General features: G+C 41.8%; 1 protein-coding gene and 2 pseudogenes across 1 annotated transcript; all 3 read right to left on the minus strand.

Annotated features, from left to right (window-relative positions):
* Positions 1 to 3,619: 3,619 nt before the first annotated feature.
* On the minus strand, positions 3,620 to 11,844 carry LOC119283851 (annotated as a pseudogene).
* Positions 11,845 to 14,136: 2,292 nt separating this feature from the next.
* Positions 14,137 to 17,948, minus strand: LOC119287402 (annotated as a pseudogene).
* A 127-nt stretch (positions 17,949 to 18,075) lies between these two features.
* Positions 18,076 to 23,167, minus strand: LOC119287401. Its single transcript, XM_037566937.1, has 7 exons — positions 22,843 to 23,167; positions 22,583 to 22,721; positions 22,308 to 22,485; positions 21,919 to 22,174; positions 21,528 to 21,750; positions 21,306 to 21,429; positions 18,076 to 20,750 (listed from the first exon to the last, which is right to left on the minus strand). The coding sequence occupies exons 3-7, from the start codon at positions 22,467 to 22,469 to the stop codon at positions 18,240 to 18,242; spliced, it is 3,276 nt and encodes a 1,091-aa protein (XP_037422834.1). The 5' UTR covers positions 22,470 to 22,485; positions 22,583 to 22,721; positions 22,843 to 23,167; the 3' UTR covers positions 18,076 to 18,239.
* Between the last annotated feature and the right edge of the window lie 1,195 nt (positions 23,168 to 24,362).

Below are 24,362 nucleotides of genomic sequence, written 5' to 3' on the forward strand. Positions count from 1 at the left end.
TCGACAGCGGGGCTGCATGGGAATCTGGAACTTGTCTTTGGAATTATCTTTTCATCAGCGAGTGCCCTGCCCCATGCTATTCTGTATTATGAACCGAACACTAAAAAGATCGCGAAGCCTTCTCCCTCACGGTAGCAGCTCCACTGCTAACAGGTCTCAAGCCCAAGACCAGCCTGAGTCCATAGCAGAAGTGGCACAATGGAACAAGTCGCTTAGCAACCCAAAACGGTCGGTCAGCTAAACACTCCACCGGTCACATGTACACGCTTCGATCGCGCGGCGATTCGCGCTCGCATCTACGTTTTTGCTTGTGCGGGCCACCACTTTTTCCAACAAATGCCGACTGGTGGTCACAACTTCTCACACGACCGACGATGGTGCACGATGGGGGGTGACTACTGCAAGCCACCCACACCACTTTTTGGATGTTTCCCCCTCCGGGCCATCGCTGCCATCGATGACTGTTGTCACGGTGAGCGTTGTCGTCGAGGCTGTGAGAGGTTGACACGGGGGACCTACAACTAATAGCTAAAAGGCTGTCAAGCCGCGATGGCCCGGGATGCAAACGCGATGCGTCGTCGCCACTTATGATCTAAAGGTGTTGGAGACAACCACCGTCATTGTTGCAACTAGCCAGGAGAGAAGTTGCCACCACCAGTCTGCATTGCCGCAACCGGCTGGCGAGAAGTTGTGATCACCAGTCGACATTTGCTAGAACTGTTTGAACGATAAGGTACAACAGGCTACGGCGGAGCTGCGATGGGTAAATGGGATCCACCGCAACCCTGTGGGACAAATGCTATGGACGGCCCCATCTTTTGCTGGAACCAGAGAGAAAAAGGGATATGCAACCACCAACAAAAAATGTTATAGTCGGTGCAAATTTATGCTGGAATCAGAGAGTTGCAACTAGGGACACAGTTGCGACCAGCGACACAAAGTGCTGGAACCGAAGAAATGTGAGGGTTGCAAGCACGATGTCATCTCCACCAATGCCGCAACCATGGGGCAACACCGGCTAGATGCAGAGTTGTGACTGGCGGTGCGTTTTTTACGCGGACCGACGAGACAGGATGTTGCGACCGGGGGCGGGAGGAGGTGTTGTGCTATCACCGGCGAGGACCGGTGCTACGGCTGGTGACTGGAGATGGCTACTCATGGCTGCAACAGGGTATGAAAAAAGTTGCTATTGGCGAACTTTTTTCTGCAACTAACGACGACAAGGCGGTGAGCGTCGACGGCTGGGGAGTGGGTGGCCGGTGAGGCAACTGGCTCCTGGGAGAGTATGCGCTACACGATACGAGGAAGTGGCCGCCATTGTTTCCCGTGGGATTTTCTCATACGGAGGTGGTCGCAGGAGGATGAAAGAGTCAGCTAACTCATGTGCAACTGTCGCAAGAGAATGCATCTGACGGCATATTCATGCAAGTGCATACCATATCGATACAGATTCGAAACAGAAATTATCCGTACCATTTACATTTCTGCAGTGGAAACTCTCAATAAATTTATGTGTCTTGAGGGAAAAAAAACACGACCTGGCTCCCTTCAGGTGCACATGCCTTCAGGCTAGATCGAATAAGCTCTGGTGACTTGTAAGCAGTGGAGAATTTTAAAAACTATGAATAATGACATATTTAAATATATTTTGAACATGTTTATTATAAAACTAAATACTTTTTCGAATGCAAACATTTGTAAAAATGCGAACATTTTTTCAAAACACAAACAATCTTCAAAAAATAGAAACAAAAATTGAAATTCTGAACAAATTTTGAAGAAAGAGAAAAAATGAAATTCCGAATTTTTTTGAAAACATAATTTTTTTGAAACTCCGAACTTTTATGAAAACGCGAACAAAATTTGAAATTCGGGAATGTTCCCAAAAATGTAAAGGCAACGAATATATATTAAAAAGGGTCGCTCGGGCATGTGCGAATCAGCGACTGTTTGAGGCAATAAGCGGCAAATATGGTATCCCCTACGTCTCGCCTACAACTTGGTGCTTTTGTCAGGCCCAATACTGTGTCTGCGCACGAGTGTTTTCTGTGTTTTTTCCCCTCTGTTTTGCACAAGTTTTTTTCTTTTACTTTTTATATTACATATTCAGCTTTTCCTTTTATTTTGAAATTTTCAAAAAATCTCTAATTTTGTTCATACACATTGTACATTTTTCGTATACATCACGACCATGTTTTCACACACATTTCACATTTTTCTAAAACATGATCAACATTTTTTTCACATATATGTTTTGATGTCTACTTTTTCCATACACATTGTATATTTTTGGCATATCTCTAAAAGATTTTCTATATATGTTTAACATTTTTTAAATACATGATTAACTTTTTTTTCAAACACATGCTTTCTACCTTTTTTTTGAATATGTGCTAAATATTTTTTTCAAATACGCATTGAAACATTTTTTAGTTATATGATTGTTTTAAATACAGATTTTTTTACATTTGTATAAAAGATTTTTAAAATTTCACTAGCATATTTTTTTAATGCATGAGATTTTTAAAAATGTAATGTACATTTTCAATGGTATGAAACAGTTTTTACATCGTATAAACATTTTCTGCCACATACGTGTTTTGAAATGTGTGAACAGTTTTTATATGTCACAAAACTTTTTTTAAAGCTACCAATATTTTTTGATAATTATGCTAACAATTGTTTTGCACTGCGTTAATATTTTTCAAATCCACAGTTTACTTTTTAAGTAAATTAAGTTTTGAAATATATGTATTTAGATGTTTTTCAAAAATATAAATAAAGGTAAAATATAGGATGGGTGGGCCCCCACACCCTATGTGTCGCGCTTGGATTCGCTGGGGTTTGCATGCATGGATGCGACTGGCCGAAGCTTGGGCCGGTCGGTCGGCAGGAAGCGTTTCCCTTTTCAAAACAAAGGAATATTTCCAGTATGTTTGAGTCACTGGAAAAGTTTCTATATAAATATATTGCAAACAACCCCTGACAAAAATGTAGTTCTAACAAATACATACGAAAAGTCATATTCAATCCTAAAAATCAAACACCCCATGGAAAAATAATCTAAATTTCCTAATCCTCTACTCCTCTAGATTATCAGTAAAAATGCTTTAGATTGATGTGTGACGCTTCTTTTATCTAACACAGAAAACAGAGTTTACCTTCACAGCTAGTCCGATTACTGTTGCATTTCCCTGCTAGTCTGCATTTATATTGCCCTTTCGTACAGAGAAAAGCAAAACAAGTTGGGGACACCCAACTTGAGAAAACAGAACAGAAATTCAGACAAACGAAGCGCCACACCAGGACACGGAGGCGGGGCAGTTTGCCAGTTTCACAGCCTCGCCGAGATCGCCGGAGTAGGCGGAGTAGCTTGGGTCCTCCTGTTCCAGAGCTCCAGGGCTCTTGATGCATACATTAGTTTGGTTACCACCCAGTCACTCTTGGCGAATTTTCTTGGTGCAGCAAACTTTCTCTGAACAAAGCAAGAAACAGATTTGCATCATACATCATGGTTCCATACAACAGCAAAATAAATCAAACGCCGGTAGCTTCCTACCTTATTCCAAGATATGAATGTTGTTTGCACCACAATATGTATGCATCAACTTATGTATAGCTAAACAGCTTGAGGCCTACAATCCGCGACATCTGTCATCGTGAACCTTTGAAATGTGGAGGATAGGAACCAATATATAGATCGATTCAGCGTGAGGAGGCGCTCCGCGACATCTGTCATCGTGGGCCTTTGATCCGCGTCAAAGTTAATACATTCCACAGCAATCTCTGCAAGATGGCCAAGAATTTCCAGGTCTCCTGTTGTCACTGCAATATCCATGTCAAACCGATGGGTTGCTTTCTTCCCCTCTTTGTGAACTTCAACGAACCGCCTCGCCAGGCTGCGACTGCTATCATCATAATGATTGGGCTTCTTCCCGCTAATGACCTCCAAGATCACAATTCCAAAACAGTAGACGTCAGTTTTTTCGGTCAGCAGGCCTGTCTGCACGTACACTGGATCCCTAATATAACTCCCGCCGCCAACGAGAATGCTACTGTATCGCCAATCACTCAGATCAATCAACTTCGTTATGCTAACGTCTGAGATCTTTGGCACAAAGTCATCATCCAAGAGTATGTTTGCTGATTTGACATCACCATGCACTGTTTTGGCACGGGCTTGTGAATGCAGATAAGCCAGACCTTGTGCGGATTCTGCGACGATATTCAGACGCACATCCAAGTTGAGAGGCATCGCGGCTATGAAGAATTTCATCGAGGCTTCCATTGGAGACGAACTCATACACAAGCATGAGGGAGCCTGCTTCTAGGCAACAACCTATGAGCCTAACAATGCTCTTGTGGCTGACTTGAGACATGATGACGACTTGATTTTCAAATTCTAAATTCTGCAGCGAACTATAAGTAAACGGTATCTTTACCGCAACCTGTGTGTTATCAACATAGCCCTTGTAAACATGAGAGAAGACGCCTCTTCCAATCAAATTCGTACTCTTTATTATTGGCTTGAGCTCCTCTTTTCTGAAGATCTTTGTATTATGTAACTTTGCTAATGTGCACATGTCGATGCTATGGAGGTTCCTGCTTGCTTTCCTGTGGAAGACGTTCAATTTGTTTAACTTGCAGAACACCTTAGGGATACAGCTAGAAATGCTTGCGCCACAACGGTTAACCTTTTGCTTCATATCTTGCACTCCTCGTGATAGTGATGGTAATTGGTCTAGTTTCTGTTGGCCATCCTGGGAACGAAGCCATTCGATACTTTCCGCGACATCTTCCAGTATTTCAGAGTGTTCCTCGACATCCACTTGGAGGCTCCCAGCTGCAAGTTATCCAATTATTTCTCCAGGTTGTTCCTCCCTTGGACAACTTACCCGCGGCTCAAACAATGAACTGCCAATGCTAGTTTTGTGTGAACAGTCTGCACTTGCCATTTTATCAAGCCTGTTAACTATGTGTTGTGTAACTGGTCTCTTCTTTGGGTCCAAGTCCATGCACTCTACCGCTATCTTGCAGCATACACTTGTTCCAACTGTATGTTGCCCTCTAATGCCTCTCGAATCATCCAACTTTGAACTACCTATAAGGTTGCAATCATGAGTTAATATTTATATAATAAAGTTTGATGATATATGTGATTATTACATTACAACTACCAGAGCAAAAAATGATGGAGAATCCTAAGAAAATGGGTCGTCATGATTTTCCTTCATGGGGACTATTTAATTTCAGTCCGCATATTTTAGCTTGATTTGTGTATATAGTGCCTATGTCCATAGTATAGAGAATGGGTACATAGGAATAATGCAATTCACACCTTGGTACATTAAAACTACAACTGAAGTATACAAAACATGATAACAGAATAATGATCAGTTTGTTTAGGTGCCATATCAAAATGTAGGATTTCGTAGTACATACTTCCATAAGTATAAATAGTCCCAAAACTCAACCACCTCACTGAGGTTGTTTCATAAAGTAAGCATTTAAGAAAATTCAATGGTATTTAAAATCAACAATTCAACTTGGAGCAAACGCCTAGATTATGCTTACATCCTCATCTTCGCGATAGCACCTAACTCCTGCCACTATCTCCATTATTATTATGCCAAGACTATATATGTCTGACAAGAATGAGATTTGTCTTGACACTAGTGCAGAACCGGGCAATAGCATCGGTTCATAAGGCCCTTTAGTGCCGGTTCCATAACCGGCACTAAAGTGTGGGCACTAAAGCCCCCCCCCCCTTTAGTACCGGTTCAGCACGAACCGGTGCTAAAGGGCAACCACGTGGCACGAGCCAGCTCCGGGGGCCGAGAGCCCTTTAGTACCGGTTGGTAACACCAACCGGTACTAAAATGTTTGGGGGGTTTTTGGTTTTATGATTTCTTTTTCATTTAATTTTGTGTTTTTCATTTTAATTCTTTTTCGTTTGCTGGTATTTTATGATACTACACATTGTACACGTTATGCATATATATATAAATAGAATTTCTAGTAGAACCAATCATATATATATTATCAATGTCTCACAAACCACCATATTAATTCACACATACACACATGTATAGCTATATACAATTTCTCCTACATATGCATGTTGCCTTCGGAGCCAGTGGCATTAGCCTAATTGATGCCTTCGGAGCATGATGACAATTGGAAGTGGTTCATGACCTGGTCGATGGGGGCGGTAGCGGGTAATAGTATTCTCCCTTCAGATTTATGACCTGGTCGAGCAAAAATCCCGCTATTTCCTCTTGAAGTGCTTCTACGCGCTCCGTTTCTAGGAGCTTGTCCCGCACCTCTGTGAACTGTTAAGAAGGAGATCAATATGCATGTGTATTAGTTGTGTGACTAGATATCGATAATGGTGTAAAAATTGTGAATAGTATTCTGACAAGCATACCCATTCCTGTCTTTGAGATCTGCTCCTTTTGGACGCCATCATGCGAATGTTCTCGCAAACGCAGAATGCACACAGATCAGTCCCCTGCGCCTGCTTCAGGGCCTTTATTACGAGAATGGAATTTAATTTGATTAGATAATAATTAATCAAGCATGATAATTAAAGAGATGGCAGCTAGCTAGCTAGCTAGTACTACTTAATTACTTACCTTGGGTCGAAACCATTTTAGCTGTCGTTTCTATTCGCCTTTCGTGACGCTGATGAACCTTGCCCAAGCCCTGCCCGCCGACAAAGAAAATGAATAAAGGGGTTATTAAATAGTTCATATCATGAAATGACGAACTAAATAGGCCGAGATATATAGTTAATAATGATTGAAATTACCTGTTGACTATCCCAAACAAGATGTTATAGTCACTATTTGCTTTGAATAGTGAGTCCAGTATTTCAACTGTTCCGGCATCAACTTTAATGATACACAAGATCCAGTGAAATCTGCATGCACACACGTTTGCATGCCTTAATTAAGCGGGCATATGTAAGCAAAAACATGTAGCTAGCTAGTAGGCAAAAACAGAAAATTTGTAGTAGAAGAAAGTGTGACTCACTGGAAGTTGTAAGGAAGTAGTATATCTTCATTGTATTTGAGGCACTTCAAGAACTCTAGCATGCTGTCCTCTACCTGCTTTTCATGATGCTTGTTTATTTTCCATGTGTATTCATTAACGGTGTTTGGGTCAATGAACCCAATGCCATAGCGTCCACATTTTCTCATTTTATACATCTTCATCCTGCATAATACCACAGAAAAGAATATAGTGAGGATAATTACAGGTAATGATTGATCAAAAGGATCACTACAGCTAGCTTGAGACTTAAATTACAGAAAGAAGTCACTTACAGACAATAGCAACTGACGATAGATTTGTCGAGTGCGTCTTGATTGTATAACTAAAACAGTTCAGAATACTCAACGGTCACAGGTTTCTGATGGTAGTAATGATCCTTCTTGACTTGCACCATGAGGGACTCTCGATCGGATCTCTTGGTAATGTCCATGTACCATTGATGCAATTCATACATTCTCGTTGGGAGCTTCTTAACCTCTTCTGGCTTGACCAAAGGTTGGCCCCGGGCATATTTCCGTTTTATTTCCTCCTCTGTAAGCACAGCCATGTCCTCGATCTCGAGGAGTTGTCCAACAGTGATGTTGAGAGTTTTAGCCTGCATTATATGCTCCTGGGTTATTACCACATTACCCACCTCGGGAACGTAAACTGTTTGCTCACAATAATATTGGGCGCGCGTACTGTCACGTGTTGTTGGCGACACAACAAACGGGGGGATCGATTGCGCCACCTGTTCTCCTAGCTGAGCAACGGTTTTCCCGCATTTTTTGACAGCTGCTTGTTGTTTGCTCGAGCTTGAGCTCGCCTCCTTCTGTAGACGTTGTCGATGTAACTTCCTGATGTGGCGCTCATAGTCTGTGTCAACAGGCTTAGGAGCTGGTGGTTGAGCCATACGAATGAAGTGGTCAACTACTTACACATGCACTTTCTCCCTTGGCGGCGGTGGCGGTTTCGGTCCAAAATGGGCGTCGACTTCTGCCCGCACTATGGCATTGGTTTGCTCCTCGGTCCTGTCGTAAGCCCTCTCAGGAAGAGGAGTAGTGAGGTTTGGACCATATTTATATCGCTTGCCTCCGCCTGTACTTTCTGTACTATGACCTCGACTCGTACCGCTATGCACCATAGCTGCGGGGTGTCTCTTCTGCGATTGCTGAGGCGGCGGAGACGGCTGACGGGGCTGAGTTGGACGAGGAGGAGTGGCCTGAAGCTGTGCCGGACTTGGAGGAGGAGTGGCCTGAGGTTGTGCCGGACTTGGAGGAGGAGTGGACGTCTGACGTTGTGTTGGACTTGGAGGAGGAGTGGCCTAACACTTTGCCGGACTTGGAGGAGGAGGAGTGGCCTCACGCGTTGGTGGACTTGGAGGAGCGGGAGTCTGCTGACTCGGTGGCGGGCTTCGACGAGGAGTCGGGTGACGCGGTGTCGTGGCCTTCGAAAGATGATGCAATCCTTTCTTCATAGGATGATACGATGTTTGGCATCTCCGAGTGTGTGCTCCTCGTCACCTCCAGGAATGTCAAGTTCTAGCCCCGAATATTGGTCCACCACCTCATCAACCACGACACGAGCATAGCCTGCTGGAATCGGGTTGCAATGGAAGGTTGCATCGGGGGGAATTTGTATAAGCAACGCCGTCCGCCACCTTCAAGGATATGTTCTTAATTTTGAAGTGTAGCTCGCAGTTAGTGTTCTCCGCGATATCATCCACGGGGTATCTATCCAGCATTGCGCCAAACGGGGCGGAACCCACGCTGCTTCTCGGCATGGATGGGGCGGTGGTATCCAATGATGGATCATCCGCTAGCTGCTGCAGCTACTGAGACCCCCTTTGCTGGCTAAGTGAGTCGATCTGCTCCTACTGCCGCTGGAATTTGACTACCAAGTCCGCGTGCGCTGATTCTAGGCCTTGAAGGCGTTCATAGTCCAGCTTCCTCTTCTCCTCCTCCATCTTCCTCTGCTTCTCCTCCGCAATCTTCCTTCTCGCACGGGTTCTGTAGTCGGCGTTCCAGTCCGAAAACCCCTCATACCACGGAATAGCGCCCTTGCCTCGTGTTCTTCCCGGGTGTTCAGGATTTCTCAGGGCACGCGTAAGCTCGTCGTTCTCTCTGTTGGGCTGGAACACCCCCGTTCGAGCCTCTTCTATTGCAACAAGTATATTATCGTCGGCTCCATTCAGACATGCCTTCGTCGAAACTTTGCCTGTCTTCGGGTCCAACTCCCCCCCCCATGCGCATAGAACCAAGTCCTGCACCTGGGGGGCCAGCTCTTAGTAGCCGGAATGACACCTGCATCCTCCATCTCTTTCTCAGACTTATCCCACTTAGGCATTGCCACCGCGTAGCCACCTGGCCCCAGCTTATGGAACTTATCCTTTTTTTCGGCATTCTTCTTGTTTATTCTCGACCGTTCCTTAGCTAATTCTGAATCCTTGAATTTCATGAAATCGTCCCAATGAGCACTTTGATTCTCTAGTGTTCCCTCGAATACTGGAGTCTTCCTTCCTCTCTTGACGTACTTGTCCCATTCACGATTCTTGTGGTTCTTGAATGCAACCGCCATCTTCCTAAGAGCAGCGTCCTTGACTTTCTGCATATCTGCTTCTGTGAAATGATCTGGTAGGGTGAAATGTTCCATGAGAGTATCCCAAAGCAGACTTTTTTGTCTGTCGTCGACAAAAGTAAGATGTGGACGTGGCTTTGCTTGCTCTCTCCATTCTTGAAGGGAGATCGGGAGTTGGTCCTTGACAAGAACTCCGCACTGACGAAAGAACTTGTCTGCAATCTTCTTAGGCGCTAATGGTTCGCCATTAGGTTTGATTGCCTCGATATTATACTTTACGCCCTCCTTCAACTTTTTGTTCGGGCCTCGTTTCGTCCTGATGCCTCCAACCGAATCATCCAACTTTGAACTACCTATAAGGTTGCAATCATGAGTTAGTATTTTTATAACCAATTTTGATGATATATGTGATTGTTATATTACAGCTACTACAGTAAAAGTGCTGGTAACCTAAAAAAATAGACCATGATGATTTTTATTGCAGTCCAGTGCATGTAGCTCCCGCTTGCGCAGGGTCCGACCACTTTGGGTCTATTGTACGCAGTCTTTCCTTACATTTCTGCAAGAGGCTGTTTTCAGAATTCGAACCCATGTCCTCATGGTCACAAGGCAACAACTTTACTATTGCGCCAAGGCTCCCCTTCAGCATGATGATTTATATTGGAACCATTTAATTTCATTCCACATGTTTTAGCCTAATTTGCGTATATATTGTTTATACCTATAATGTAGACAAAGGTTTAATTTAATGGAATTTGCATCGGGTATCTTTGCGATTAAAGTATACATAATATCACACATGTATATTGTCAGTTTATTTAAGTGGCATACAGGATGCGAGACTACATCGTATGAATATGTTTTTCTTTCATAGTGAAAACACACACATGTTTATCTAAATGTGATTTGAATTCTGATGACTAGACTCATGCCTCACAACTCAACCACCTCACTGGCAGGCTGTTTTCATAAACTAGGAACAAAGAAAATATCATAAAATTATATTTTTGCTAAGTTAAAGCAGAACACAATTATTTCAAAATATACACTGAAGCTTGGAGTTAAAGCCTTAATTGTACTTACGGTCTCCTCTTCGAGATACCACTTCACTCCTGTTAGTATCTCCAAGATTACAGTACCAAGACTGTATATGTCTGACGCAAATGTGGTTCTTCCTGATCTGAGGTACTCTGGATCCATATATCCCCTGTGAGAAGATTTTAAAGGTCTTAGGATAAATGAATGTGCAAATAAATGTAAAGTAATTAAGCTGTGCATAAAAAAATGAATAGCTTTCAGGAGGTTGTCTTACAGTGTTCCACACCGGCTTTTAGTAATTAAACGGGTCTGACCTTTATCAAGGCATCTTGATAGACCAAAATCACAAATTTTGGATACCATGTGAGCCTCTACCAATATGTTAGCAGGCTTAAGGTCTAAGTGAATAATCCTCTTCTCATGGAGAAGAAGTAAACCCTCACATATCCCCCTGATTATTTGATATCGCTCCCTCCAGTTAAGACCACAAGATGCATCGGCACAAAAAGCGACCGAGATACGTATTTTCTTACTTAATTTAGGTCCTGGCGATAATGTGACATAATAAGTCAACAACATGTTATGTATTTAAACCTTTAACTAAGTAAATATGGGAATAGACGTTTTCAACCTACCGGAAATGTGCTTATCAAGACTCCCGTTGCATACATATTCAAAACAGAGCAACCAGTTCCGTTGATCTGCCATGACAAGATTCCCCTCGTACTCTTCCATTTTTCCTTGCATGTCAGCGCAATAGCCCAGAAACCGTACTATATTCTTGTGCTTGGCCTTTATCAGGTTTTTAACCTCTTCATGGAATTTATTCTCGGGAACAGCAAACGTGTTGGACAGCTTCTTCACGGCAACCATGCATTTGCCGACCACTCCCTACAGCGACAAAGTACATTGTTTAACAAGAACTCGTGCGCGTGTGGTGGTGTGAGTTTTTGATATGTCTGTTTAGCTTTTAGACCAACTGTGATTATGATTGGAGAAACAAGCTGACGGGGTCTAGTTGTGTGGTACCTTATAAACCACCGCGAACCCGCCGCTACCAATTTGGTGATCAACAGAGAAATGATTTGTGATGTCTTGCAGAAGTGAAAACGGCAGGTTTGTGGGGTCTGCATTTTCATCAAGCAGAAGCCTATCCAGGACATGAACTTGGCTTGTGCCGGCTTCATGGTCCATTTGCAATCACTGCAAAAGAAATGAAAGGACACTTAAAACAAGAGCAGTGATGATCTAAAAAAACAAGAGCAATTAATGCCTACATTTTACAGTGAGGGTAGCTACCAGTATACATAATTACACGATTAATCAATCATGGAAGGAACAATTACAGAATGAAGACCTGATGCATCACACAGCAATAGAATTGATCAAGTGCATGCTATTTTAAATTTATTTTGAAGGAGTCATATTTCAAGCTTTCCATCAAGGGACATACTATCTGATTGACTAGTTTGCCATATTGAACACACAATGTGATCTCCTCTGGGCATCAGTTCTTATCGAGACTACTCATTCACCCCCACATTAATTGTGTATTTACTCAGCTTCTCGACCATTTGTCAACACAGTACTGGGTGGAAACCATATTTTTGACATATGTGGTTGAAATTAAAAGGTAAATAATTAACAGGTGTGCTCTTGGTTTCTTTGCTTATTCACAGAATTGATGATGCGATCACGATAACTAATTACCACACCCTGGTGTCATCGCAGGATACTTTGAGCACTTTGGTTTGACCAAAAAGGGAGAGTCTTGAAGATGTAAGCTTCTCCAACAGGTGTTTTCACAATATGTACGCTTGACATGCCAAGGAATTAGCTACTACGTACTACAACCACTGTAACTTAATGCAAGGCGTTTTTGCAGTTTAAAGGGAGTACCTAGCAAGGAGACTAAGAGAGGAGATTAAGATGAAATCAGAACATGGACGCAAGATAATGCACTACCTAGAGTGCCTTCCATCCGAAGAAAATCAGATCGAGAAGAGACTGGCCAATTAAGCTACGAATTAACACATAAATACCTCAGCTCCAAAGACCGGTTGATGAATGTGCAAAGCAATCCCTCGGCAGGTGACTTTTCTCTGGCGAGATATGAAATGGATCTTGCTCACAGTGGCATGGCCGATGGGGTCGATGGATATGTGAGGAAGTAGAGAGTCAATGCCCAGCCGAGCGAGCTAGCCTCACTGCTGCCAGTCTTGCTTTGATTCTCCCTGACAATGCCTAGCTAACCACACGCCCTTCTATGTTTAGTGACACTAGTATACTCCCAGCATGGATAGGTGGAACACCCCTCCCAGCATCCGCGCAGTATAAATGTATAGTAATACAAACCGGCGAATTGGCACAAGCTAATCAATCGAGCTCAACCAGTTTGTATCTCGAGCAAAAATGGATTGATTAATTTGTGCGCATCGATTTCCAAAAGACACTACAGTACTCTCACCGATGGGGGGGTGGGGGCTGGAGGCGTGCAGGGATTCATCTTCCTCGATTCCGCCTTAAATCCAGGGACCGGCGCAAGTAGCAATGGAGGTTCGGCGCAAGAATGCTGATGGGTTGCGACGGCGAGGAGGGAGAGCGACGGAGTGGCTGGCACTTGGGAACCCCCGTTCTTCAGTGAGTATACCCTCTCTCTCTCTTTTTTTTTTTTTGAGGGAGTATACCCTTTTTCGCAGGGAAAGAAACATATGGTTTATCTTTGATTTAAAATTGCTTTCCTAAGTATTTTAAGGATTTCATTTTTCAGGAAAGAAATGCATGGTTTATTTTTGGAACAGGTGATACGCAGAATTCTGCCAATCTACAGATTTACATAAACCGGTCAAGAATCACAACACCTGAATCACATAATGAATCCTGACAATATACCAAAGCACAATACAACTTCTCAAGTCTGTTCAAAATGAAATTCTCGCACCAAAAGCACAAACAAACCTGATTCATTTACTGTTTTTTCGACAAATTTCCCATTCACTGTTTGGAGAGCTTGACTAAAGATTGCACAAACACTGTGTGCTCTCTCCTTGAACACAAATACTCATGCAACTATCACTCTACCAGTCTAGTTAATACAAAACCACTGCTCACTTAACTACTGATTTCCCACCAAAGTGGACCAACAGATGTTCTACAAACGAATTTGGAAAGAAAGTACCGAAAATAGTCCAAATCGACAACCATCATAATTGTTAGAAGGGATACAGGGATTGGCGGAACATGATGGATGTATTACTGAGCCTCGAGGGCGAGTATATATTGAGTACAAGACTTGGAGGGCAAGATATATCTCTAACAATAATAATCAGAAAACACAACACCATATCCTTTGTTTGTTTTCAGTTCTTGAAAACCAAACGCTAGTAGTCTTTCACGCCAAGCAGCATCAGGCCTTTTGATATTAGTATAAAAGATTCATTAAGACCAGAGTTGATCTGCAGCAGTTCATTCGAAACACGAGGCAAAAGCTTTGCCCGTTTCATTAATTAAGAAGAAGGTTGCCCAGTTAATAACGGAAAACCGGGCGAAAACCGATACAAACAGGGCCAAGCCCCACTCGCCACATGGCCAAGCCAACTCAAATCGCCACACCACAAGGCCACACCACACTTGCCAACGATGCCACAACCATCATTGGAGCACACTAATGCCATACACAGATGAACCCACTGTTGCCGGAGAGAAGAAGCCACGACTGCTATGAGAGGAGCAGACCTGGGATGCTCCCAGCGCCGGTCCTCGAGTTTCGGAGGCCCCGGGGCGAACTCAAATGAATGGGCCCAGTGGCGACATTGGAGGAAAAAAATGAACCCATACATTGATAGAAAAAAAAATCTTGCAAAGCTATAATAAACAGTGGTAATTTTCCTTGGTGAATAATACTCCAGGTCATAAATAACAACGTCATACTTCAGGTCTAAATCAAATATCATAGAAGTTATAGAGCATAACAAAAAGTAAATCATATGCTAACGAACCTCCAAGCCTCCAGCAATCATGAGAAACGGCTCCTTCGTGCATTTTTTGATGCAAAATCATTAATGACAGTATCAAGATCAATGTTATCCAACACATCCTTCTCAACACAACATATTGCCAATCCATTCAATCTTTCTTGCGACATAGTTGACCTCAAGTAATTTTTCAACAACTTCAATTTTGAAAAACTCCGTTCGGCTGATGCTACCGTCACAGGCATAGTTAAGAGAATTCGGTAAACAATTGACACGTTTGGATAGCAATCTGCAGCTCTAACAAACTTAAATATCTGATCTGCTGGCATGAGTGTATTTGGCAATGTCATTTGCAACACTTTCAGTTCAGAAACAAAATCATCCAAGTCAACATCTGCTGAGTTGTCATGAGAAAAAGTCTTTGCAAAATTAGTGCAACATCTTCTCAGGTCATTATCATCCAAGGATTTCAATTTTTTAGAGTTGAATAAGAAGCCAAATATACTCCCAAATGACTTAAGCTCATCAAATCTGGTGGTCAGGGAATTAATTGCAACATCTATCCTCACGAGAAAGTATTTAACTCTAAATGATTCCTTTGCAACTGCTTGCGCTTCTTCCATTTGATTATTTTCTTCACTACCATTAGTTTCATCAAAGTGCTTTTTTCTGATAACATGACGTTTTACAGGAAATATAGGGTCTATATCCATGTCAGATGCAATAGATTTTGCAATGTTCACACTGGATGTAAAGCCGTCATTTCTGTACTTCTTAAAAAATGAGATGGCACCTTCAATTTGCTTAAGGGTAACATCAATGCACATAAACTCAAGCTGCAACTTCTTACCGACCATGTTGATAGTAAATAAAATATCATGCCAAATGACCATGCCAACTAAGAATTCAAAATTTCCAAGTGCAGTAACCAAAGATTTTGCATCACTCTTAGTTTTGGGGTCATCATTAGTAGTTCTCTGCAACTCCAATAGAGCTTTTCTTAACTGAGGTGCTTGATATCTAATAGCTTGAACACTCTTTATTTGACTCTCCCAGCGAGTATTACAGAGAGATTTAACAGTAAGGTTTGGAACATTATCAAGCAATACCTGCCATCTTTTAGTAGAGCCTGAAAACAATATGTAGATCCGTTGCACAACTCCAAAGAAAGTAATAGCTTTGCTGCAAGATTTTGCCATATCGCATAGAGTAAGATTCAGGCTGTGACAGGCACATGGCATGTACAATGCTCTCGGATTTATTTCAAGTAACCTCTTCTGGACACCTTGGTGTTTTCCCTTCATGTTTGAACCATTATCATATCCTTGACCTCTAACATCATTAACATTCAAACCAAGCAACCCAAGTGCAGTTATTAACTCTTTATAAAGTCCAAGTCCTGATGTATCATCCACCTTTAGGAACTCTAGAAAATACTCATTTATTTTTGTAGTGGCACTTGACATGTTTACACATCTCACAATTAGAGTCAATTGTTCTTGATGGCTCACATCAGGGGTACAATCAAATATAACAGAGAAATACTTGGCATCCTTAATTACCTTTAAGATAGAATCTTTCACACTCTGAGCAAGAAGGCCAATTAACTCATTCTGAATCTTATGCCCAAGATAATGATAGTGAATTTCACTATTTTGAATGCGCCTAAGATGATCTTGCATAACTGGGTCAAATTCTGCTATCATTTCAATTACCCCCAAAAAGTTTCCATTGCTAACTTGGTATAGTTTCTCATTTGGTCCTCGAAAAGCCAAATTATGCTTGGCAAGAAACTTCACTGCAGCAACAATTCTAATCAGAACTTGTCTCCATCGCTCTTTCTCTTTTGCAATTTCTTACTGCAGATCTTTATCAATTGTCACATTTTTACTTAGCCTCAGTCTTACCTCATTCCAAGTATTCATGTTAGTGATATGCTGAACACTATTCTCATGAAGTTTGAGCTTCTCACTTAGATGCTTCCAGTCCATTAGTCCTTCAGATGCTAGTAAACTTTTGCTACTTTCAGACTTGAACAATTTGCAGCCAAAACAGTAAACTTTATTCACATGTTTAGAGTACACCAACCACTTCCGATCACTGACCTCCCCATTACTAAGCTTTCTTGAGTAGTAAGCATACGAAAAATGTCTTCCAATATTATCCGTTTCGAATACAAGATTGTATTCCCTTGTAGGCCCTTTTTCAATCAGAATATCTCTTGCTTTATTGTCAAGAGCGTCCCAGTGTCGAGGGTCATATATATCAAAAGGAGAAGACCCTTGTTCATCAACACTTGTAGGATTCTCACGGCCACTCAAATTTATAGGAGTCTCATGCGCATTGTTTTCCTCAATTATGGTCTCATTCTCAGCAGGTTGTTGTTTTTCAGCACCATTGCCATCTAATTCATCAAGATTATCAGTAGTGTCATTTCTCACAGCAAATTTATGCATAGCTCCCTTCTGAGTTCCAATTAACTTATCTATTCTTTTCCTCTTTGTTCTTTTCTGGAAACCAGATAAATGTTTTTTGGGCAGCATGTTTGCAAGAAAAGGATTGAAGGCACTTGAAGGCTGAAGGTTGCAATAAATCAGTGAAAATCTGTGTTCTTCAGGCTGCAACTATCCATAGTCAATCATCAAGGAACAAGAAGTCCAGGACCAAGTCATCAACAACAGATCGGACTCTACTCCAAGAACACTACTGTTGTAAAAAGAAGAATATAGATTAATCACTAGATTAAGATTGAGGGCTAAGAGAAATTAATCTTGAGATTTACCTTTGTCTCCTGCTATTCCTTGCGAACGCATCTGGCGGCAGCCGCTGTCGAAGACTCACAGTTGCCCGGTCGGCCAATCTGTGAAGGCGAACAGGCGAGAAAACGAACCGGCGTTCAGACTGAGGAGGAGGAGAGTCGCTCGCCTCTGTGCCCCTTGGTGAGAAAACGAACAGGCTAGAAAACGAACCGGCGTGACTTCGGGCCTCTTGGCAGTTGGGCTTCTGTTGGAGATGGGCCTCCCTCCGACCCTGCCTACAGCCCCTTACTTTTTTATTTGCGCTAATTCATATGGGCTTTTATATATACACTGTACCCTACAGGTCGGGGCCCCTAATTTCACTGGGCCACGGGCCGTCGCCCCTGCTGCCCTGGCCCAGGGCCGGCCCTAGATGCTCCCACAAGGTGAAGGTGCCTGCAATCCACCAAACGTGACGCTTGAGACGCCGCCGACAATATCGAGAGCAACCTCGCCGCCCAAGCGATACGAGGTGAACGCAATCGATGTTGCCAAACTCTTGAGGCCGCCGCCTCGACCTCCCCTGCTCCGTTGTGCCCTGCATAGTCCACCAGCAGTTCATTCAGAAGGAAACAACCATGTTGGACTCATCAGCTTGCCATGCGGTGTCCGAAAGCTATAGTCTGATATGTCCCCAGCAAGTAGTATTCATCTACAGAAAATTTCTCTGAACGAAGAGAGAAAGCATTACACATCATGGTATTTCAGTGTGTGTTTCAAGGATTTTGTGCACGACAGAAAAATAAATCCAACGCCGATAGTTGCCCATCTTATTCATCCACATGCATATTGTTCATACCACACAATACACATCAACTTATTGGCAAACAATTTTTGGCCTACGAGATCGATTCAGTATGAGTAGGCGCTCTGCAATATCTGTCATCGTGGGCCTTTGATCTACATCAAGGTTAATACATTCCACGGCAATCTCTGCCAGACAGTCAAGAACCTCCAAATCTCCTGTTGTTACTGCAATTTCCTTGTCAAACAGCTCGGTTGCTTTCTTCCCTTCTCTGTGAACTTCAAGGAAACTGCTCACTAGGTTGTTATTATCAGAATGAGTGGCCTTTTTTCTGCTAATGACCTCCAAGATCACAATTCCAAAACTGTAGACATCACTTTTCAAGGTCTGCCGGCCTGTTTGCAGGTACACTGGATCCATATAACACATGTCACCGATGATATGGACAGTGTGTTCCTTATCTCCTGTAATCAACCTTGATATGCCAAAGCCTGCAATCTTTGGCATACAGTTTTCATCCAGGAGTATATTTGCCGGTTTAACATCACCATGCAGGATTTTGATACGAACTTGTGAATGCAGATAAGCTAGCCCTTGTGCTGATTCTGCAACAATAGTTAGACGCACGTCCAACTTTAAGGGCGCATTATTGCCGCCATGAAGAATATCATTCACGGTACCATTGGAGACGAGCTCGAACACTAGCATGGGGTGATCTGCTTCTCGGCAACAACCTATGAGCCTGACGATATTCTTGTGGCTGACTTGAGACATGTTGATGACCTGATTGTGAAATTGTGGATGCTCTAACAAACTGGAATTAATCGGTATCTTTACCGCAAACAGTGTGTTATCAATAAATCCCTTGTAAACTTCACCAAAGGCACCTCTTCCAATACTATTGGCACTCCTTATTATTGGCTTGAGCTCCTCCTTCCTGAAGATCTTTATAAAATGTGACTTTCCTAATGTATGCCTGGTGTTCCTATTGAAATTTCTGCGCCCTTTCCAATTGAAAATATCCAAATTGTTCAACTTGAAAAACCCAGTAGAGACAGAGCTAGAATTACCTCCACCACGACCGTTTGTATCTTGCACTCCCCATGGTAAGTGACCTACTTTCCGTTGCTCAGCAAATGAAGAACTAATGTCAGTTTCCTCTGAATAGTCAGCACTCGTATGTCGTGCATGTAATCTACGAGATCGATTCAGTATGACAAGGCGCTCTGCAACTTCCGTCATTGTGGGCCTTTGATCCACATCAAGGTTAACACGGTCCACAGCAATCTCTGCAAGACAGTCAAGGATCACCAAATCTCTCGTTGTTACTGCAATTTTCTTGTCAAAGAGCTCGGTTGCTTTCTTCCCTTCTCTGCGTAATTCAATGAAACTCTGCACTAACCAAACACTGTCAATATAGGTGGGCTTCCTGCTAATGAGCTCCAAGATCACGACTCCAAAACTGTAGACATCACTTTTTTCTGTCAGTTGACCTGTTTGCATGTATACTGGATCCATATAGGTCATGTCACCGATGACGAAGGAAGTGTGTTCATTATCTCTCGCAATCAACCTCGATAGGTCAAAGACCGCGATCTTTGGCACAAAGTTATGATCCAAGAGTATATTTGCTGATTTGACATCACCATGCAAGATTTTGGTACGAGCTTGTGAATGTAAGTAGGCTAGCCCTTGTGCTGATTCTGCAACAATATTTAGACGCACATCCAAGTTGAGAGGCACCTTGCTGCCGCTGTGAAGTATGTCATGAAGGGTTCCTCTGGGGAGGAACTCGTAAACCAGAATGGGGTTATCCATTTCTAGGCAACAACCTATGAGACAAGCAATGTTCTTGTGTATGATTTGAGACTGGATGATGACTTCATTTTTTAATTGCTTTTCATCAGCATTAAACATTTGCTTTACTGCAAGCAGAGCATCATCAACAACGCCTTTGTAAACTTTAGCGGAGTTAACTTCTCTGATGAGATTACTACTCATTATTATTGGCCTGAGCTCCTCCGTTGTGAAGATATTTATAAAATGTGACTGTTCTGATATACGCCTGTTGTTCCTATCGAAAATCCTGTATGCTGTCTTGTTGTACATGTCCAAAATGCTAAACCCATAGAACAGAGTAGATATAGAGCTAGAATTGCTTGTTTCATGGCGGTTGAGCTTTTCCATCGTATCTTGCCCACCACATAATGATAACTGGCCTAATTTCTCTTGGCCTTCTTGGAAATGAGGCCTTTCAATTGTTTTTGCGGCATCTTCCAATATTTCAGAGTGTTCCTCGACATCCGCTTGGAGGCTCTTAGCTGCAGGGTTTCCAACTCTTTCTTCAAATTGTTCCCTTGGTAAATTTACCTGCAGCTCAGTGAATGAATTGTTGATGCCAGTTTTGTCTGATTTGTCAGGACCCTCAATTTTATCAAGTCTATCAATTATATGGCATGCATCTGGTCTCTTCGCTGGGTCCAAGTCCATGCACTCTATCGCTATCTCACTGCATACTCTCACTTGTTCTAATTGCATGTCCCCCTCTGATACCCCCAATCGATCCATCCATCTTCCGACTGCCTATAAGGTGCAATCATGAGTTAGTATTTATTATAATGATATATGTGGTTATTACATTACAGCTACTAGAGAGAAAAATGCTTGAATCCTAAAAACAGGACCACAATTATTTTCTTTCACATGTTTTAAGTTTAATTTGTGTATGTACTGCCTATGTCTGTCGCACAGAAAATGGGTACCTAAAAACAAGTGCGCCTGTGATTTATTTTCATGCAATTCACTTGGGGTATCTTAAAATGATCAGTTTGTTTAGGTGGTATACCTAAGGGACTACATGTTACTTCCAGAAATATAAATAGCCTTTATTTCGTACAGAAGTGCACACATTTTTTTTAACAAATGAGGTGAATGCATGTATATGTAAATGTGAGCCACATGTTTTGAATTCGAATGGGTAGATCCATGCCCCATAAGTCGAACACCTCTCTAAGGGATTGTTTCCATAAAATATGTATAGACAAAAAAAAAGGAAAGATATTTTGCTAAGTTAAAGCGTAACACAATTATGTCAAAATCTATAGTTCAACTTGGGGCAAACGCCTAACTCATTCTTACATGCTCATCTTTGCAATACCTCCTTGCTCCTGTCAGTATCTCCATGATTATAACGCCAAGGCTATATACATCTGACGCGAATCCAATTTGGCCTGATCTGATGTATTCTGGATCCATATATCCTCTGTAGGAACATTCATAAAGCCCCGACAATAAATATGCAGATAAATGTAAAGTCGTCGTGCCTAACAAAACGAAGAGCTTTCAAAAAGACTGGCTTACTTTGTTCCAAATATATTTTGAGTAATAGCACAGGTTTGTGCTTGACTAAGGCATCTTGATAGACCAAAATCAGCAATTTTGGGTACCATGTGACTGTCTAGCAATATATTAGCCGGCTTCAAGTCCAAGTGAAGAATACCCTTCTCACGGAGAAAAACTAAACCTGTAGACACCCCCCTGATTATTTGATACCGCTTCCTCCAATTAAGTCCACAAGTTGCATCTGCACACAAGGAGCAGCCAGGATTTGTAGTTTCTTACGTACTTTAGGTACATGGCTATAATGTCATGTTAATCTATGAATACTAGGTAAAATAAGTATACACCATGTTGTGTATTTAATAACCTTTAACAGATTAAACAAAGATGGGAATAGACGATGTCATCCTACCGGTAATGTGTCTATCGAGACTCCCGTTGCATGCATAATCAAAACATAGCAGCCAGTTTCGTTCCTCTGCCATGACAAGATTCCCCTCGTACTCTTTCATTTTACCTTGTGCGTCAGCGCAATACCCCAGAAACCGTACAATATTCTTGTGCTTGGCCTTTATCAGGCACTTAATCTCTTCCTGGAATTTATTCTCATGAACACCATACGTGTTTGACAGCTTCTTCACAGCAACCGTACCTTTCCCGACCACTCCCTACGGTGACAAAATAGATTGTTAAAAACAACTCATGTGTGTGTGGTGGTTTGAATATCTGATATATATGCTTAGTTTTTAAATCAACTGTGGCTAAGACTAGGGAAGCTGAATAGATATAGTTGTGTGATACCTTATAAACCACCGCAAATCCGCCGCTGCCAATTTGGTGATCAAGGGAGAAACAATTTGTGATGTCTTCCAAAAGTGATAACGGCAGGTTTGTGGGCTCTGCGCTTTCATCGAGCAGAATCCTCTCAAGGACATTGTGGCTTGTACAGGCTTCACGGTCCATTTGCAAATTGCAATCACTGCAAACGAAATGAGTGGAGCACCCTTAACAATAACAATGATGATCTAAAAAAAGAGCAATGACTTCATTTTAAGGTGACCATGAGAACTAATTACCGTGCCACTTGTTGGCGGTGGCTACTTTGACCAATTTGTTTTCACCAGAAACGTAAGAGGCTTGAGGATGCAAGCTGTTTTCAGTATGTCTTCTCCAACAGGTGTTTTTACCAAGATGTACACTTCACATGACAAGATGCTATGTTTTATTCAAAATGTAAAAAGGATTAGTAAGGTAGTGATCTAAACGGTGTTATATTTCTTTACAGAAGATTAATTAACACACGAATACCTTAGATTCAAAAAAAAAACATGAATACCTTGGCTATGCGAGGAAGGACGAAGTCAACGCCGAGCGGATTCCGCCTCCGTCGCGCACGGGAAAGGTGGTGTTTTTCAGCGGAACAAGCAGCTCGGCGGCGACGGCAGCGGCAGCAGCTTCCCTCCTTATTCAGCATCAGATCCAGGAGAGCCGGCGCAGGGATTAACGGAGCTCCAAAGGACCGGTTACAGCGAGAAGGGGAGGGGAAAAACTACTCAGAGGAAGAAGGAGAAGAAGAAATCCAATAAGCAATTCGCCCGAGAAACTCAGATCAAGAATCTGCGGACCCGGGAGAGTAGAACGGGATGGATAAGAAAGACGGAGCTTCTACTGACCCTCACTCAGTGGCGCTACACCCTCCGTTACATCATGCAGTGCCTATAGATTTTTACAAAATTCAAACATTACAAACTTTGATCATATTTATTAAAAAAAGTAGATACATCTAGAATACCAAATGCATATCATTAGATACATCGTGAGTTATATTTTCAGAATGTACATGTTTGGTATTGTAAATATAGACAATTTTTTCTATATACTTGGTCAAAGTTGGTAAAGTTTGACTTTCACAAAAATCTATAAGCACTACATTATGAAATAGAGGGAGTACTACTTATCACTGGTGCTTGCCACTGTGGCATAATTGCATCCTCAAGCTATCCTCTCTGTACAACCAAATTCAAAATATTTGCGAATTTAAAAAAAAGTTCAACAAATCATAAAATGACTGTGAATTCAGAAAAAAAAATGTTCAAAAAATCATAAAATGTACTACGTGCATTAAAACAGTGTCCCGACTTTGAAAAAAATGTTCACAATTTTGAACAATGTTTATGTATTCAAAAATTGTTCATTGGTTTAATTTTTTCTGCAAATTCAAATAATGTTCATGGATTTTTTAAAAGTGTTCACAAAAAACGAAAAATGTTCGGAAATTTCCGTAATTGTTCCAAAAATTTTAAAATACACTTCATCGATTCAAAAAGTGTTCGCTGATACAAAAAATGCATGAATTCGAATAACATTCATGCATTTCAAGAAAATGTTCGTGAAGTTCTAAAAATGTTCCCAAATTTCAAAACATGTTCTTCGATACAAAAAATATTCACGGGTTTCATAAATGTTCACAGATTTGTAAAAAAAATCATGGTTTTTAAAAATGTTCGCAGATTTGTATAAAATATTCATGAATTTGAAAAAAAAAGTTTATGATTTCGAAAAAATCTTCACACGGGAGTGGGAGATATGAAAAAATATTACCGAAATAGTTTTGAGAGTAACCTTAAGTGTTTTGGGGTTACCGAAGGGTTTACGGGAATATCGGGTAATATCGGATAATGATATATAGGTAGAAAATATTTTCGGGGACCTAATATAAATAATAGATGGCTCTGGTAATGATCCGGGAGGTCCCTAGGATTTATTTAGTGCCAATGGGCTAAAGAAAAATACTAATTAGGCCTAATAGGGGAGAGTTAATGGGCCTATGGGTCCAATACGAAGGTCGCGCCCCCT

The sequence above is a fragment of the Triticum dicoccoides genome, chromosome 4A (assembly GCF_002162155.2).
Source record: "Triticum dicoccoides isolate Atlit2015 ecotype Zavitan chromosome 4A, WEW_v2.0, whole genome shotgun sequence".
Classification (NCBI taxonomy): domain Eukaryota; kingdom Viridiplantae; phylum Streptophyta; class Magnoliopsida; order Poales; family Poaceae; genus Triticum; species Triticum dicoccoides.

Bases quoted from the DNA above. Each gene is read 5' to 3' on its own strand.
- LOC119287401 (XM_037566937.1), bottom strand. From the start codon at position 22,469: ATGGACCGTGAAGCCTGTACAAGCCACAATGTCCTTGAGAGGATTCTG. The intron at 22,175-22,307 runs GTATCACACAAC...TTGTCACCGTAG, and splicing joins GATTTGCGGTGGTTTATAAG to GGAGTGGTCGGGAAAGGTAC. The intron at 21,430-21,527 runs GTAAGCCAGTCT...ATGTTCCTACAG, and splicing joins CAAAATATATTTGGAACAAA to AGGATATATGGATCCAGAAT.